Raw genomic sequence first — 17,896 nt, forward strand, 5'->3', positions numbered from 1 at the left:
TCCACAGTCTTGTTTGGAGCCACTGAACCCGTGATGTAAACGAAAGACGGGTGGAGATGGGTGGAGGCGGGTGGAGGCGGGTGGAGACGGGTGGAGGGGAGATGAGACGGGTGGAGGGGAGATGAGACGGGTGAAGCCGGGTGGAGCCTCTGTGCCACCGTGGCACGGAGGGAACCTTGAATAAACCATCGATGCTCTCGAACCAGCGGAAACGTGTATCGGTTATTGAAACTTTCTCCAGCTCCAGCACGAACATCAGCCCTTCTTGGTGGAAGTATAGACACGTGTGAGCTGTATAGTTTGTGATATCCAACAGTCATATCAGCGGTTCTGCGGGGGCCTGGCATAAATGAAGACTGTTTTAATTAAATGCTGCATTGCCCAGAACCTTTTTTTCTGGGGCTTTGTCACCTGAGGGCTAAAGGATCTGACATGTGTCCTGCCTGCACCTTCCAAGAAAATCAAAAATAGAGTGGGATTATTTTAGTGTCGAAAACACAATGAAATGTTTTTTTATTTTTTTATTGACTTACAATATTCTTCCTGGAGATGTCTTCATTTGTGCTGCTCTATTGACACTTGTAGCTCAGTCAGCACAATCTCATGTCAGCACAAACTCAGGCTGAGTCAGTATGTAAGGGCTTGACTAGGTGACCTTCACCCTGACCTCCCGCCTGTTTTTCCTCCCAGAGTGTTCGAGCGGCGCGATCGCGGATGTGGTCTTCCTGGTGGACGGCTCATGGGGTGTGGGACGAGACAACTTCAAACACGTCCGCAGCTTCGTCTCTGATGTGGCCGGAGCTTTTGACATCGGAGAAGATAAGAGCAGGGTGGGCGTGGTGCAGTACAGCACAGACGCTCGCACAGAGTTCACGCTCACGCAGTACCTGAGGCGTGGAGATTTGCTCCGTGCCATCAACAACCTCCCGTACAAGGGAGGCAACGCCAAGACAGGTGTTTAGTACATGCACGAACACACACGTACACGCACACACACACGTACACGCACACACACACGTACACGCACACACACACGTACGTACACGCACTCACACACGTACACGCACTCACACACGTACGTACACGCACTCACACACGTACACGCACTCACACACGTACACGCACACACACACGTACACGCACTCACACACGTACACGCACTCACACACGTACACGCACTCACACACACGTACACGCACACACACGTACATGCATGCACACGTACACGCACGCACACACGTACACGCACTCACACACGTACACGCAGACACACACGTACACGCAGACACACACGTACACGCACTCACACACGTACACGCACTCACACACGTACACGCACACACACACGTACACGCACTCACACACGTACACGCACTCACACACACGTACACGCACACACACGTACATGCATGCACACGTACACGCACACACACACGTACACGCACTCACACACGTACACGCACTCACACACGTACACGCACACACACACGTACACGCACTCACACACGTACACGCACACACACACGTACACGCACACACACACGTACACGCACGAACACACACGTACACGCACACACACACGTACACGCACTCACACACGTACATGCACTCACACACACGTACACGCACACACACACGTACACGCACTCACACACGTACACGCACACACACACGTACACGCACTCACACACGTACACGCACTCACACACGTACATGCACTCACACACACGTACACGCACACACACACGTACACGCACTCACACACGTACACGCACACACACACGTACACGCACTCACACACGTACATGCACTCACACACACGTACACGCACTCACACACGTACACGCACACACACACGTACACGCACTCACACACGTACACGCACTCACACACGTACACGCACACACACACGTACACGCACACACACACGTACACGCACACACACACGTACATGCATGCATACGTACACGCACACACACACGTACACGCATGCACACGTACACGCACACACACACGTACATGCATGCATACGTACACGCACACACACACGTACACGCACTCACACACGTACACGCACGCACGTCACTTGCCGTCGTGTGAAAACTGGGCACTTGAAAGTCCAATGACTCTATCAACCCTGATGATGATATTATACTTGCTCCCCTTAGAAATATTTTCCATTTATGAAAGATTACTGTGAGGAGACTGCACTTCAGTAAATATTGTTATATATCATTTTTATACACACCTGCATGCACTGACTCACACACGTGCACACACACACACACACACAGACTGGATTGGGCAATAGTGAGTCAGCACTCTGTGGTCTGATCCTTGCTCTGGGCTGCTGATGGAAGTTCTCAGCCAAACGTTGCACAGACACAGCTGAACACTCCCCTGACCGTCTTAACACCTCTGCTCCTCCTGTAGGGGTCGCACTCCTTCTGTAGCTGTCGCACTTCTCCTGTAGCTGTCGCACTCCTCCTGTAGCGGTCGCACTCCTCCTGTAGCTGTCGCACTCCTCCTGTAGCGGTCGCACTCCTCCTGTAGCTGTCGCACTCCTCCTGTAGCTGTCGAACTCCTCCTGTAGCGGTCGCACTCCTCCTGTAGCTGTCGCACTCCTCCTGTAGCTGTCGCACTCCTCCTGTAGCGGTCGCACTCCTCCTGTAGCTGTCGCACTCCTCCTGTAGCGGTCGCACTGCTCCTGTAGCTGTCGCACTCCTCCTGTAGCGGTCGCACTCCTCCTGTAGCGGTCGCACTGCTCCTGTAGCTGTCGCACTCCTCCTGTAGCGGTCGCACTCCTCCTGTTGCGGTCGCACTCCTCCTGTAGCGGTCGCACTCCTCCTGTAGCTGTCGCACTGCTCCTGTAGCTGTCGCACTCCTCCTGTAGCTGTCGCACTGCTCCTGTAGCTGTCGCACTCCTCCTGTAGCGGTCGCACTCCTCCTGTAGCTGTCGCACTGCTCCTGTAGCGGTCGCACTGCTCCTGCAGAGCGTCCAGCTTTATTCAATTGCTAAATTCCTGCTTTTGCAATTTCATTTTCATCCAATAAAGTAATCATGAGCTTCAATAAAGTAATTTTGAGGCATTTATTTAATGTTGAGCTATTTCAAACTTCACTGTTTACTGTTTTGGTGAAACTGCAAACGCTTTACTGTAAGGTTTCTGTGGTTTTCTGTCTCCGTGTAGGCAATGCGTTGGATTATCTGTTTAAAAATATTTTCACTGAGGCGTCTGGCACCAGGAAAGGATTCCCCAAGGTCGCCGTAGTCATCACAGTTGGAAAATCACAGGACCAAGTTGAAGACTACGCCAGAAAGCTGAAGAACAGCGGGGTCGAGATTTTCACCCTGGGTACGTGGGAGTCCGGCGCTACCTCTCAAAGCACTCATTTGCTTTTATCACATAACATCTCAGAACTGCGCGTCATTAGGGAGTTTCAGACTCTCCGTGCTCACACTTCCCATGCAGGGAATCATGAAAACAAACAAAAAACAAAACACACACACACACACACACACACACACACACACACACACACACACACACACACACACACACACACACACACAAAAAAAACACTCATGGCGTCAAAGGCTAATCAGATGGGTTTTGCAGATGCTGTCTTCCTCGCTATCATAGTTTCCTACTCGTGAAGGAAAAATAACCTCCCCTCAAAAGTGTTCCTCTGATCTGGAGCTCCTTGTGTCGAAGGTCCAGCTGGCTTGCTTTAAGTGGGATATGATAAGCTGCCGCTCCGTTTCACATGTTTATGGAGAACAGCTCACAGGCTTTCTGCCAGAACATTAGCTGGGTTTGATCATTTTCACATGGCGCTCTTCAGTTTACAGTATGCAGTTTGGGATTTACAGGTGTTGACTTTTAACCATAAATGGATAAAATTCCCCAGTTTTGGCAAGAGGCAGTTCCGTTTTATTTTCTAACGTTTACCTTTAACACTTTTTTATTTTGTTCATTTGCCAATCAGGGATCAAAGACGCAGATGAGGAGGAACTGAAGAAAATGGCCTCCACCCCCCACAGTGCACATGTGTACAGAGCCCCCAACTTTGATGTGATCAAAACTGTGCAGAAGGCGTTCATCACACAGGTGTGTGCAGGGGTTGAGGAACAGCTCAGCTCACTGACCAGTGGGGAGGAAGGTAAAAACAAACAAAAAACAAGTAAACGAACAAAGAAATTAAAATAAGGTCGCGGTGCATCGGCGTGTAAGCGAGGAACGTGGCTGATAAACACCTTGTGTTTGTGGTTGATGGGCAGTGGTTGAGCCAGCCTCGAACCTCCGGGTGATGGAGACGACGTCGAAGTCCATGCGGGTGGCGTGGGACGCCTCTCTGGGGGAGGTGACGGGCTACAAACTTCAGCTGGTGCCCATGCTGGCGGACAGTAAGAGGCAGGAGCTGTATGTGTCCTCCTCCCAGATCTCCGTGAACATCAGAGACCTGTCCCCGGAAACCCAGTACCAGATCAACTTGTTCGCCCTGAAAGGTCTCACACCCAGCGAGCCCATCACAGCTATGGAAAAGACGGAGCCTATCAAAGTGTCACTGGGTAAGATTGATCTTAGGTCGCCTATTTGTCCTTAGGTATACTGTATCACTGATAAGCCCTTGATGAATGAGGTGTTGCATTTAAAATGCCATCATGCTGCTAAAGTAATGTTTTGTACCCTTTTCCTTTCCAGAATGTTCTCTGGGAGTGGACGTTCAGGCTGATGTTGTCCTTCTGGTCGATGGATCGTACAGTATAGGGTTAGCCAACTTTGCAAAAGTCAGAGGCTTCCTGGAGGTTCTTGTTAACTCCTTTGACATTGGACCCCAGAAGGTTCAGATCAGCCTTGTGCAATACAGCAGGGACCCACACACTGAGTTCTACCTGGACACACATCACGATCTGAGTGCTGTGATTAAAGCCGTGAGGTCGTTCCCGTACCGAGGAGGCTCCACGAACACGGGCAGAGCCATGACCTACGTCAGGGAGAAGATCTTCATCGCCAGCCGAGGAGCTCGTGCTAACGTTCCTCGTGTGATGATCCTCATCACAGACGGCAAGTCCTCGGATACCTTCAAGGATCCAGCCACCAGGCTGAGGAACACGGACGTGGAGATCTTTGCTGTCGGCGTGAAGGACGCTGTGAGGTCAGAGCTGGAGGCCATTGCTAACCCACCAGTAGAAACACACGTGTACACTGTAGAGGATTTCGATGCCTTCCAGAGGATCTCTAAAGAGCTGACCCAGTCCATCTGCCTGCGGATCGAGCAGGAACTCCTCAACATCAAGAAGCGAAGTGAGTAGCTCTGATTGCACGTTCTCATTTCATAATGACTTGATCTAGATTATCTGATTGCACGTTCTCATTTCATAATGACTTGATCTAGATTATCTGATGGCACGTTCTCATTTCATAATGACTTGATCTAGATTATCTGATTGCACGTTCTCATTTCATAATGACTTGATCTAGATTATCTGATGGCACGTTCTCATTTCATAATGACTTGATCTAGATTATCTGATGGCACGTTCTCATTTCATAATGACTTGATCTAGATGATCTGATGCTATGGACATCTGGCCAAGGGGCGTCACCACTTTAGACCTAGGGTTAGGGTTAGGGTTAGGGTTTCAGAACAGAAGTTTAACCTCAGGTTGACCCGTTATCTCACGTCATGGTTTCAGAACTCTAGTTCTAGATCTCTTTCCTTTAGAGTTACGTCTACAGACTTAAAACTTTGCTTTGTTATTTCAGGCAACAATAATCAATGTTACCAGGTTTTGAGATTCCAGTATGTATGAAACAATGTATGAGTCTCTGAGTGGCGGGTATGATTTATCATGAAGGGTTTTTATATTTCAAAGCTATGGCTTCTCAGCTATTGTTTGCAAACAAAGTTCTGACCAAACATGAAGCAACAACATGTGTGGTACCCAATGGTATAACCCTTGTGTACTGTACTGTACTGTACTGCCTAGCATCTAAAAAAGCATTTAAAACATGTCTAAAAGAATGAATTTAAGTTGCTTTTGGCTTTGTTAAAAAATGTGCTACACACATGCTATGAGCTTTGCTTGTACAGGAGTAAATGGTGCATGTCACACTGTATTGTAAGGCCCAAAAGGTATTACCTATGAGCGAGTGTATTGTAAGGCCCAAAAGGTATTACCTATGAGCGAGTGTATTGTAAGGCCCAAAAGGTATTACCTATAAGCGAGTGTATTGTAAGGCCCAAAATGTATTACCTATGAGCGAGTGTATTGCTAGCGTGCATATTGTGCAAATAACAGCACAGTGCCGTGGTTCACTTGCTCATTAGATGGTGTTTTATGGAGATGGTAATACCTGATGCTGTGAATTTGCCCTGCGTTCCAGGTCTGCTCTCTCCCAAGGATCTGAGATTCTCTGAAATCTCCTCCAGAAACTTCCGGGCCACATGGGACACAGATGCTGTAGACACCGAGTCCTACCTGGTTCGGTATAAGCCTGCTGCTGACACGGCTGGCGACTACATCTCTGTCATGGTACCAGGAGACACAACCACTGCTACGCTAGTTCACCTCACCCCTGTCACTAAGTATGAGGTCAACGTCTACGCCCAGTACGATAAAGGAGAGAGTTTTCCTCTCACGGGCTTCGAGACCACACTGGAGGGTGAGTTTTGTTCTTGTATGTTCTTTGTTAGGCTTTCCTTTGGCGATTGACACAGGACTAGAGTTTCAATATTTATTTCATTCTCATTATTGATTTGACTATGTGCATCATTGCTGTCTCCTAATCGTTCACATCAAGTCAATTGTTTTTCCAGAACAGGGAACTGTGCGTAACCTCCAGGTGTCTGAGGAGACCACAGACAGCTTCCGGGTGGGGTGGGACGCGGCTCCTGGCCGGGTGGTGAGGTATAGGCTGACCTATGTGCCTGTCAGGGGCGACAGCGCGCAACAGGAAGCTGTCACGGTGGGGGCGGAGACCAGCATCGTCCTCCAGCCCCTCTTCCCCATCACCACCTACAGAGTGAGCGTGGCGGCCGAGTACCCATCAGGCATTGGGGAGCAGAGGCACATAGACGGCACCACTATAGAAGGTGAGTGGCACGGCGGAGTGATGAATCACATTTTCCCCACCTTTGATAATTATTTTTCCAGCCCTGTAACCTGCCATCTTTAAAGCATTCTGTCCACACTGAGGTGTCATTAAACCTTCAGGAAGGGAGTCAGTACGAGCTTTAACCTCAGGCGTCGCACCTTTCACTGTGGAATGCTCACAACGCACGCCCCCCTCCCCTCCAAGTGCCACACCCATGTGGGGTGGGTGGGATTAGATCTTCTTCAACGGCCTCGGGTGATGGAACGAAATCCAGATAATGATCACATTCAGTAACGCGGGAGCCGAATCTCGCGGCCGACCGACGGGGGGAGCCGAGGTGATTTCCATTCGTCACAGCAGCAAAATTCAAGTTGTTATTATAAGTCGGCGAAGTCAGCGTGTGTGTATGTTCCGTCTGGTTCCTGCGGCCGGTGCTCACTAACGCAGTTAGGTTCAGGCGGGAGACGTGAGCAGCTCGGCTTTCTTCAGCAGCTCATCCAAAACCAGTTCATAATGTTTAGATTTTCTCCTCGCTGTCTATAAGGAAAAACATTTTCCGCTCACGCTATTCCAACCACCTCTCGGTTTCAGCCGTTCTTTGCGAATGAGTCCGTTTTCCGTGTTATCGTTCGGCGACGGGCCGCGTCTCCTGGTCATGGGGACATTACGACAGCAGCCAGTAGGTGTGGATGAGCCCCACTGGTGTGACTCTTGTTTCAAATCGCTGACGTTGCTCTTGAAACCTGCGAGTGTTTGACGAGACACGGTCGTGGATGTGCGCGCTGTGGTACACGGTCCAGGACAAGGCTCTACAGAACCTGTGACCCTACCAGCTGTGCCTCGGGCCTCGGCTTGATGTGGTAACAGTACTGTATATGTGTAAAATGGCCGACGATAGACACTATGAGATGTTTTTCACAGATCATCCATGGAAAACTGCGTTCATCAGCGTGATTTTATATTTATAAACAAATTTTTTTGTTTTGGATATTTAATTATGAAACTTTATAAAAATGTATTTTTTAGGCACTCAGTGAATTGTTATGGCCTGTCCATGCGAGTGAGAACTTGCCTTCAGTCATTCCTCTTCACAGCTCCTCAGTTTTGCATTACGGTGCTTCTAAGTTTTCCATTTTTCTTCAGACAGATTAAGCGCCGCTCACTTGTCTGGTTTGGGGTCTCGGGGTCAGTTTCAAAGCTGCGGCCTCCTCTATAGGCATGAATGAGAAACAGCTTTAGTGCAGTGGTCTCATCAGGAGGTCCTGTGTCTTTGGTCTCCCCCCAGGCTGCTGGGGGGGGGGGGGGGGGGGGGGGGGGGGGGGTCAGGGCAAACACGTATCACTCCCAGTGGGACTTAAAGGTCAAACCGCTGGCCTTGCCCTCCAAAACACAGCAAATGGTTTAGCTAAACAATGTAACCAGGAGCTAATCTCTGCTAGTGGTGCTTATCATTTTGGGGTGAGTGGTGTGTGTGTGTGTGTGTGTGTGTGTGTGTGTGTGTGTGTGTGTGTGTGTGTGTGTGTGTGTGTGTGGAGTTTCAGCAGTGACGGACAATGGTGGGACAGGAACTCATCTTGGTATTATAGAGCCCCATCTGACGCTACGGGTCAATGACCCCTGAGTTTGACTGACGTTGAGGGGAATAGGAGCTAACTGGATGTCAGTGGTGCGTATGTGCTGTGTGGGGGTTGTGGAAGAGGCTGGCTGCACAATGGTTTGAGTGTGACTGTGGGAGATATGGAGGTGGTGGGCTTGGTCTCTGGTGCTGTGTGAGGGCTGGTGGAGTTTGGGTGGAGGAGATATGGAGGTGGTGGGCTTGGTCTCTGGTGCTGGGTGAGGGATGGTGGAGTTTGGGTGGGGGAGATATGGAGGTGGTGGGCTTGGTCTCTAGTGCTGGGTGAGGGCTGGTGGAGTTTGGGTGGAGGAGATATGGAGGTGGTGGGCTTGGTCTCTGGTGCTGTGTGAGGGATGGTGGAGTTTGGGTGGAGGAGATATGGAGGTGTTGGGCTTGGTCTCTGGTGCTGTGTGAGGGATGGTGGAGTTTGGGTGGAGGAGATATGGAGGTGGTGGGCTTGGTCTCTGGTGCTGGGTGAGGGATGGTGGAGTTTGGGTGGGGGAGATATGGAGGTGGTGGGCTTGGTCTCTAGTGCTGGGTGAGGGCTGGTGGAGTTTGGGTGGGGGAGATATGGAGGTGGTGGGCTTGGTCTCTGGTGCTGTGTGAGGGATGGTGGAGTTTGGGTGGAGGAGATATGGAGGTGGTGGGCTTGGTCTCTAGTGCTGGGTGAGGGATGGTGGAGTTTGGGTGGAGGAGATATGGAGGTGGTGGGCTTGGTCTCTGGTGCTGTGTGAGGGATGGTGAAGTTTGGGTGGAGGAGATATGGAGGTGTTGGGCTTGGTCTCTGGTGCTGTGTGAGGGCTGGTGGAGTTTGGGTGGAGGAGATATGGAGGTGGTGGGCTTGGTCTCTGGTGCTGTGTGAGGGATGGTGGAGTTTGGGTGGAGGAGATATGGAGGTGGTGGGCTTGGTCTCTGGTGCTGTGTGAGGGATGGTGGAGTTTGGGTGGAGGAGATATGGAGGTGGTGGGCTTGGTCTCTGGTGCTGTGTGAGGGATGGTGGAGTTTGGGTGGAGGAGATATGGAGGTGGTGGGCTTGGTCTCTGGTGCTGGGTGAGGGATGGTGGAGTTTGGGTGGAGGAGATATGGAGGTGTTGGGCTTGGTCTCTGGTGCTGTGTGAGGGCTGGTGGAGTTTGGGTGGAGGAGATATGGAGGTGGTGGGCTTGGTCTCTGGTGCTGTGTGAGAGATGGTGGAGTTTGGGTGGAGTAGATATGGAGGTGGTGGGCTTGGTCTCTGGTGCTGTGTGAGAGATGGTGGAGTTTGGGTGGAGTAGATATGGAGGTGGTGGGCTTGGTCTCAGGTGCTGGGTGAGGGATGGTGGAGTTTGGGTGGAGGAGATATGGAGGTGGTGGGCTTGGTCTCTGGTGCTGGGTGATGGCTGGTTGGCGCATGAATTTGGTGTGGCGTGTGTATGTGTGTGTGTGTGAGTGTGTGTGAGTGTGTGTGTTAGTGTGTGGTGATAGTAATAGTGTGCGTGTGGTGATGGTAGTAGTGTGTCCCCAGGTGGGTGTGTGTGTGTGTGTGTGTGTGTGTGTGAGTGTGAGTGTGTGTGTGTGTGTGTGTGTGTGTGTGTGTGTGTGTGTGTGTGTATGTGTGTGTGTGTGTGTGTGTGTGTGTGTGCGCGTGTGTGTGAGTGTGTGTGTGAGTGTGTGTGTGTGTGTGTGTGTGTGTGTGTGTGTGTGGTGATAGTAGTAGTGTGTCCCCAGGTGGGGGTGTGTGAGTGTGTGTGTGTGTGTGTGTGTGTGTGTGTGTGTGTGTGTGTGTGTGTGTGTGTGTGAGTGTGTGTGTGTGTGTGTATGTGTGTGTGTGTGTGGTGATAGTAGTAGTGTGTCCCCAGGTGGGGGTGTGTGAGTGTGTGTGTGTGTGTGTGTGTGTGTGTGTGTGTGTGTGTGTGTGTGTGTGTGTGTGTGTGAGTGTGTGTGTGTGTGTGTGTGTGTGTGTGTGTGTGTATGTGTGTGTGTGTGTGTGTGTGTGTGTGTGTGTGTGTGTGTGTGTGTGTGTGTGAGTCATATTGTGTTGTTTCTGCTCATCTTGTGAGGACCTGTCTGGAATGCAACACAGTTCTCTGCCTCTTGCTCCTTTGCTGATAACTGATGGATAATTTGGACATTTTCCTGCCTTATGTTTCTAAAGCCGTGTGGACTCCAAACCCCACTGATAATGACGTGTGATACTGCAGCCTTCCACCATCCATTGCCCAGTGGACCAAGTGTTGGGCTGGGCTGACCGAACAGCAAACTCACAGGTCTTTCCTCAGTCCAGTAACCATGCAGCTGCCACAGAACAGCAACAGCTCGAATCACTTCAGAGAGCTTTCAACAAAGAAAAACTCCATTCCACTGTGAACTTCCAGAAGTGGTGAAAGGAACAAAGGCTCTGAGATACCCCTGCACCTAGCCGCCGTGATAATGGTGTGTAATTGGGGGCACGTGGTGCTCTGACCCCTGGTGGTCTGCCTGGAGGCTGGTGCTAGCGTGTACGTGCTTGTCTGCAGAAGACATTGGACACATAGCAAGCATTTGTGTTGTTAGAGAGTGATTCTTTGGTTGTGTGTGTGTGTGTGTGTGTGTGTGGGGGGGGGGGGCAGTTCTTTACAATTTCTTTTGAGTGATGAGAGGCTTCTGAAATCAGTTCAAGATTCCAAGGTTAAAAGAACAAACCTGAAAAGGATGTATGAAAAATCCCCGTCTCACCCTTCTGCTAGGTGATCTGGTGTCTCCTGACTCTCGGGTCTTCTCACAGAGAGCTTGGGAGCGTGAGGGAGTGGCACCAGTATTCTCGTCATTCCCAGGATCGCACTCCTCAGGACTGAGGCCAACGCTGTCATTCTTTGGACCTCTTGGAAACATTCCTCCATCTTAGGGTCCACAGCCCTAAATACCCTAACTTTACACAACCTTGGTGTTAAACTCTCCAAAATCTTTCTGTTTCCTCTTTAAGTCCCTGGAAACTCTTCCTTCCTTTGGACGTTTCTTGGAAGTTCTATCTGTATCACTGTCTGGTTGGTTCGCCATTACTTACTCAAATGTTTTAATTTAGAAGTTATGACTATTTTCATTTATACTATATACGTACTATATAGTAGACCGTATTACATGTCCAATATTTCCAAAATCTCCATAATTTCTAATATTAATCAGTCAGCACATCATTCCATAGGAAAAACAAAATCAAAAACCAAAAAAAAAAAAAACCCAAACATTCCCCTCATGGGATTTACATTTTTTATGCCATTTATGGGAATGTTTTTACTGATTCAGCACATAGGTGGCCAAAATACGACAGAGAAACCCAAATCCAGCCCTTCTGACACTGTGTGGAAAATGACCTAATGGAATGAATTCCTGTTTCAATTGAATTTCATGCTTGCGAAGAAACTGAATCAAATGAAGAGAATCGACAAGTTATCATATTAGGAGCTAAGAGCGGCAAAGTTTATGTTATCTGTGCACCTCAAAGCAGGGAGACCACGTTGATCCGAGGGCACTCTGTCTTCTGGATGGTTCATTTCATAAAATAAATGGGAGACAAATTATGGGGAGGAAAGAGAAGACAAACAGAAATGAAATCAGTCTCAATCAGTTGTGGTGCCGAGGGCCAATGATGACTCCCTGGATGGAGTTTCCCCACAGGGGGAGCCGATGCTTCATCTCCTCTTCCATGGATGAATCTTCGTTCTTTGCCGTGTACTGGAGCAGGTAATGCGTTCAAGCTGAGCTTGCTCCCTGGTTCTGAACCCCGGCGGTTGTAATTAGAGCAAACAGTCTATACCTTTATGAGCACTGGTTTCAGGTGGTGAACTTCAAAAGAGTGTGGTCTCGCAGAGAATCTGTTGCACATGCAAAGTCGGTCTGTGGCATGTTGCCTGCTTGGGGTTAGGTGGTATGATGGGAGGAGATGCCATGAAGTGCTGGAGCTTTAAAGGTCCTGGAGGAACTGGATACCAACTGAGGGTAAATACAGGGGAGGATGTTTGCTGACACATCGGTGCATCACGCTGTTCTGAGATCAGCGCTACTTCTGAGATCAGAAGGCCTGCAGTGTTGTGGTATGCAGTGACTAAAAGGAGAAAGAGCGAAGAAGACATCACATGGCATAGAACTCGGAATGTTCTAGAATGTTCTAGAATGTTCTACAAAGCAGGGGTTGGATTTGTTGCTGTTTTGTTGTTTGTGCCGAAGAAATCCACGCCACTGCCAATGCAGGCCGCGTTGGCAGGCTGTTGCTAGGGAAGAGAGCGCGTTGAGGCCGGCCCAGAACCTCTGAACCTCTGCCTCGAGGCCTGGACTCCTGTAGCCATGAAAAATGCAAACTTAGAAAAAAAATGGGTAAAAATGGCAGCCAAGAGCTATTCAGGCGTCTCCGTAGCCGGCGCTGGTCCGTGCGCACGACGACTCTGCACATGTGCGGTAAAAATAAGGAAACGAAAATCACTCCAGAGCTGGAAAGACTGTGTTTGGGGAATATCGTGCGTGATAGATTATTTTTGGCAGGGCAGTTGGAAAGATTTAGCCCAGAATCAGACTTAGTTTACTCAGCAATGTATAAAATTAAACACATGCTTAAAGCAAATCCGAGTCTCCCTACCAGTATTGAGCAGAAGGAACCTATTTCTTCAATGTAGTTTTTGGTATGTCATTTTGAAAGATAAGCCACATCGTAGCCTTTAGCAGCTAATTCACTTCTGCTGATACAAAATCAACCAATGGAGGACACTTGACTTCAAAATAATGCTTCTCACTAGAATAGTTTTATTCCTGGCCAAGTTTAATATGAAAATTCTGTTTGGTGTAATATATATATGCCTGTAGTACTAAGTTTTAGTATACAGTGTACATTCTGTATGCTGTGTGACCGGTGGCAACATTGTCTTGTGCAAACACTCATTGTGTGTAGTCTGACCTCAACATAGTTTTAAAGCATAAAATTGATCATTACTTCTGATTGAAGTAAATGTGGATTTCCAAACAAATGTGAACCATGTTACAGGTTTATCGTAGAACTGTGCAGATGACTGCAGTGTAGCTATAATTCTCCATTCAGTGTTCATTTCACATTGCAACATGTTGAATGATGTTGGATCCACACGGACATGTACAGAACTAGTGGTACATCCCAACACGCTGTAGTGAAGACCAGAACTAGTGGTACGTCCCAACACGCTGTAGTGAAGACCAGAACTAGTGGTACGCCCCAACACGCTGTAGTGAAGACCAGAACTAGTGGTATGTCCCAACACGCTGTAGTGAAGACCAGAACTAGTGGTACATCCCAACACGCTGTAGTGAAGACCAGAACTAGTGGTACGCCCCAACACGCTGTAGTGAAGACCAGAACTAGTGGTACGCCCCAACACGCTGTAGTGAAGACCAGAACTAGTGGTACGCCCCAACACGCTGTAGTGAAGACCAGAACTAGTGGTACGTCCCAACACGCTGTAGTGAAGACCAGAACTAGTGGTACGTCCCAACACGCTGTAGTGAAGACCAGAACTAGTGGTACGTCCCAACACGCTGTAGTGAAGACCAGAACTAGTGGTACGTCCCAACACGCTGTAGTGAAGACCAGAACTAGTGGTACGTCCCAACACGCTGTAGTGAAGACCAGAACTAGTGGTACATCCCAACACGCTGTAGTGAAGACCAGAACTAGTGGTACGCCCCAACACGCTGTAGTGAAGACCAGAACTAGTGGTACGTCCCAACACGCTGTAGTGAAGACCAGAACTAGTGGTACGTCCCAACACGCTGTAGTGAAGACCAGAACTAGTGGTACGTCCCAACACGCTGTAGTGAAGACCAGAACTAGTGGTACGTCCCAACACGCTGTAGTGAAGACCAGAACTAGTGGTACGTCCCAACACGCTGTAGTGAAGACCAGAACTAGTGGTACGTCCCAACACGCTGTAGTGAAGACCAGAACTAGTGGTACGTCCCAACACGCTGTAGTGAAGACCAGAACTAGTGGTACGTCCCAACACGCTGTAGTGAAGACCAGAACTAGTGGTACGCCCCAACACGCTGTAGTGAAGACCAGAACTAGTGGTATGCCCCAACACGCTGTAGACCAGTGTTCACACTGTGATGTCATACAGGGTGACGGAGGTCACACGCCCAGATCCTCTATTTGAAGTTAACGTCCGTTACGGTATTCAACGTACGGTATATGTGGAGCAGATGTTGTATGTGGGACAAAGACACAGACTCCTGTTTACAAAACCATATGGCATTAGATTAATAATCAAACTCACGGACCTGGATTTTAAGCCCAGCACAGTAAGATAAGAGTTCTGGTCACAATGAGGACGTCTCAGTGTAGTTACTGTAATGGATGGTATACAGGACATGGTTTTCTTTAGTGCTCTGGACCTGTATGGGTATTTGTGTGCATGTGGGCCCATATGTGTGTATGTATGTTTGTAAGTGTGCAGCTTTTAAGCACTACAGTATTATGGATAAATGTGTGATATGACATATGATATGTTTTCTGCTAAATTACCACATCTTCTGAGATCATGACTGCTTAGATAGAGGACAGATGAAAAAATGAGAAATGAATAGTATTCTTCTGCATATATATCAAAAGCTCAGTGTGTGTGTGTGTGTGTGTGTGTGTGTGTGTGTGTGTGTGTGTGTGTGTGTGTGTGTGTGTGAAGTGAAGAGGAATGATGAATATATAGATACACTACATCATCAAATCTTTCTATATCCTTCCAATAATGTGATCTGAATAATGAATCCCTCACTGACCTCTGTGTTTCTGAACCTTGTGTGTGTGTGTGTGTGTGTGTTCCCACAGAGCTTGGCTCCCCCCGAGACCTGATAACTAGCGATGTGACAGACACAAGTTTTCTGGTGTCATGGTCGGCTGCCCCTGGTCGCGTGCTGCAGTACCGTGTGCGCTGGAAATCCCAGTTCAGTGAAGAGAGCGGGGAGAAGATGGTACGTGGAGACGACACCGTCGCCCTTCTGGACGGCCTCACCCCAGAGACCCTCTACCAGGTGTCCGTCTTCGCCTCCTACAGGCTGGGAGAGGGAGAACCGCTGGTCGGAGAAGAGACCACAGATGGTACGTTCCCTTTAAAACATACAAAGAGCATCTTAAATTAACCTGAAATTAACCAGAGGCAGGAGGGGCTTGTGCTCGTCAAGCACAATTGCTGCTCGGTCTTTTGGCATGTAAAAAAGAATGAAAGAAGTAGTAAAATAAGGCAGAACAGGGTGGGGTTGTGGGAGGGTGGGGGTTGTGGGAGGGTGGGGGGGTGTGTGATGGGGGTGTGTGAGGGTGGGGGTTGTGGGAGGGTGGGGGGTGTGTGATGGTGGGGGTTGTGTGATGGTGGGGGTTGTGTGATGGTGGGGGTTGTGTGAGGGTGGGGGTTGTGTGAGGGTGGGGGTTGTGTGAGGGTGGGGTTGTGTGAGGGTGGGGTTGTGTGATGGTGGGGGTTGTGGGAGGGTGGGGGGTGTGTGATGGGGGTGTGTGAGGGTGGGGGTTGTGTGAGGGTGGGGGTTGTGGGAGGGTGGGGGGTGTGTGATGGGGGTGTGTGAGGGTGGGGGTTGTGGGAGGGTGGGGGGTGTGTGATGGTGGGGGTTGTGTGAGGGTGGGGGTTGTGTGAGGGTGGGGGTTGTGTGATGGTGGGGGGTTGTGTGAGGGTGGGGGTTGTGTGAGGGTGGGGGTTGTGTGAGGGTGGGGGTTGTGTGATGGTGGGGGTTGTGTGAGGGTGGGGGTTGTGTGAGGGTGGGGTTGTGTGATGGTGGGGGTTGTGGGAGGGTGGGGGGTGTGTGATGGGGGTGTGTGAGGGTGGGGGTTGTGGGAGGGTGGGGGGTGTGTGATGGTGGGGGTTGTGTGATGGTGGGGGTTGTGTGAGGGTGGGGGTTGTGTGATGGTGGGGGTTGTGTGAGGGTGGGGGTTGTGTGAGGGTGGGGGTTGTGTGATGGTGGGGGTTGTGTGAGGGTGGGGGTTGTGTGAGGGTGGGGTTGTGTGATGGTGGGGGTTGTGGGAGGGTGGGGGGTGTGTGATGGGGGTGTGTGAGGGTGGGGGTTGTGTGAGGGTGGGGGTTGTGGGAGGGTGGGGGGTGTGTGATGGGGGTGTGTGAGGGTGGGGGGTTGTGTGAGGGTGGGGGTTGTGTGAGGGTGGGGGTTGTGTGATGGTGGGGGTTGTGTGAGGGTGGGGGTTGTGTGATGGTGGGGGTTGTGTGAGGGTGGGGGTTGTGTGAGGGTGGGGGTTGTGTGATGGTGGGGGTTGTGTGATGGTGGGGGTTGTGTGAGGGTGGGGGTTGTGTGATGGTGGGGGTTGTGTGAGGGTGGGGGTTGTGTGATGGTGGGGGTTGTGTGATGGTGGGGGGTGTGTGATGGTGGGGGTTGTGGGAGGGTGGGGGGTGTGTGATGGTGGGGGGTGTGTGATGGGGGTGTGTGAGGGTGGGGGTTGTGGGAGGGTGGGGGTTGTGGGAGGGTGGGGGGTGTGTGATGGGGGTGTGTGAGGGTGGGGGTTGTGGGAGGGTGGGGGTTGTGTGAGGGTGGGTGTGTGGGAGGGTGGGGGTGTGTGAGGGTGGGGGTTGTGTGATGGGGTGTGTGGGAGGGTGGGGGTTGTGTGAGGGTGGGGTTGTGTGAGGGTGGGTGTGTGGGAGGGTGGGGGTGTGTGAGGGTGGGGGTTGTGTGAGGGTGGGTTTCATGCTGAAACACATTAGGATGTTATAAGAACTTTGGAGTCACTTAATGGAAGTTTATTTTAATTACGTGTCTAAAACAGCCTTTCAGATGTCACTCCTCCAGCGAACATTTTTTGATGCTAAGATTTAAAAAATGCAATTATTTTCATGTTATTCATAACACTTATGCTTTAAATAAGTAATTGTTGGAGAGGCATTTGGACGTGTACACATTAAGAACCCCCTGGAGCGAAGACAGTCTGAATTAAGATGATGGACGTGTTTCAGACTCTGGAAGAATCTGCTGCTAAATTATTAGAGATTAGATGATGCAGAAGAACCCCAGAGGTCATGAGAGACTAGGCTGAGACACTGAGAGAGACTAGGCTGAGACACTGAGAGAGACTAGGCTGAGACACTGAGAGAGACTAGGCTGAGAGATTATGAGAGACTAGGCTGAGAGATTATGAGAGACTAGGCTGAGACACTGAGAGAGACTAGGCTGAGAGATTATGAGAGACTAGGCTGAGAGATT

At 50.1% G+C, this 17,896-nt stretch overlaps 1 protein-coding gene across 8 annotated transcripts in view; it reads left to right on the forward strand.

Annotated features, from left to right (window-relative positions):
• col12a1b (collagen, type XII, alpha 1b) overlaps positions 1-17,896 on the forward strand; it is a 74,126-nt gene that overhangs the window by 5,109 nt on the left and 51,121 nt on the right. For 6 of the 8 annotated variants that reach the window (XM_077018053.1, XM_077018055.1, XM_077018054.1 and 3 more), the window contains exons 6-13: positions 691-954; positions 3,192-3,356; positions 3,991-4,164; positions 4,283-4,573; positions 4,707-5,309; positions 6,393-6,671; positions 6,826-7,101; positions 15,516-15,785. The exons of the other annotated variants lie outside the window; for them this stretch is intronic. In XM_077018053.1, coding sequence (XP_076874168.1) covers positions 691-954; positions 3,192-3,356; positions 3,991-4,164; positions 4,283-4,573; positions 4,707-5,309; positions 6,393-6,671; positions 6,826-7,101; positions 15,516-15,785 — 2,322 coding nt within the window. The remainder of the gene's footprint in view (positions 1-690; positions 955-3,191; positions 3,357-3,990; positions 4,165-4,282; positions 4,574-4,706; positions 5,310-6,392; positions 6,672-6,825; positions 7,102-15,515; positions 15,786-17,896) is intronic. 8 annotated transcript variants of the gene reach the window in all.

The sequence above is a fragment of the Brachyhypopomus gauderio genome, chromosome 9 (genome assembly GCF_052324685.1).
Source record: "Brachyhypopomus gauderio isolate BG-103 chromosome 9, BGAUD_0.2, whole genome shotgun sequence".
NCBI classification, from domain to species: Eukaryota; Metazoa; Chordata; class Actinopteri; order Gymnotiformes; family Hypopomidae; genus Brachyhypopomus; species Brachyhypopomus gauderio.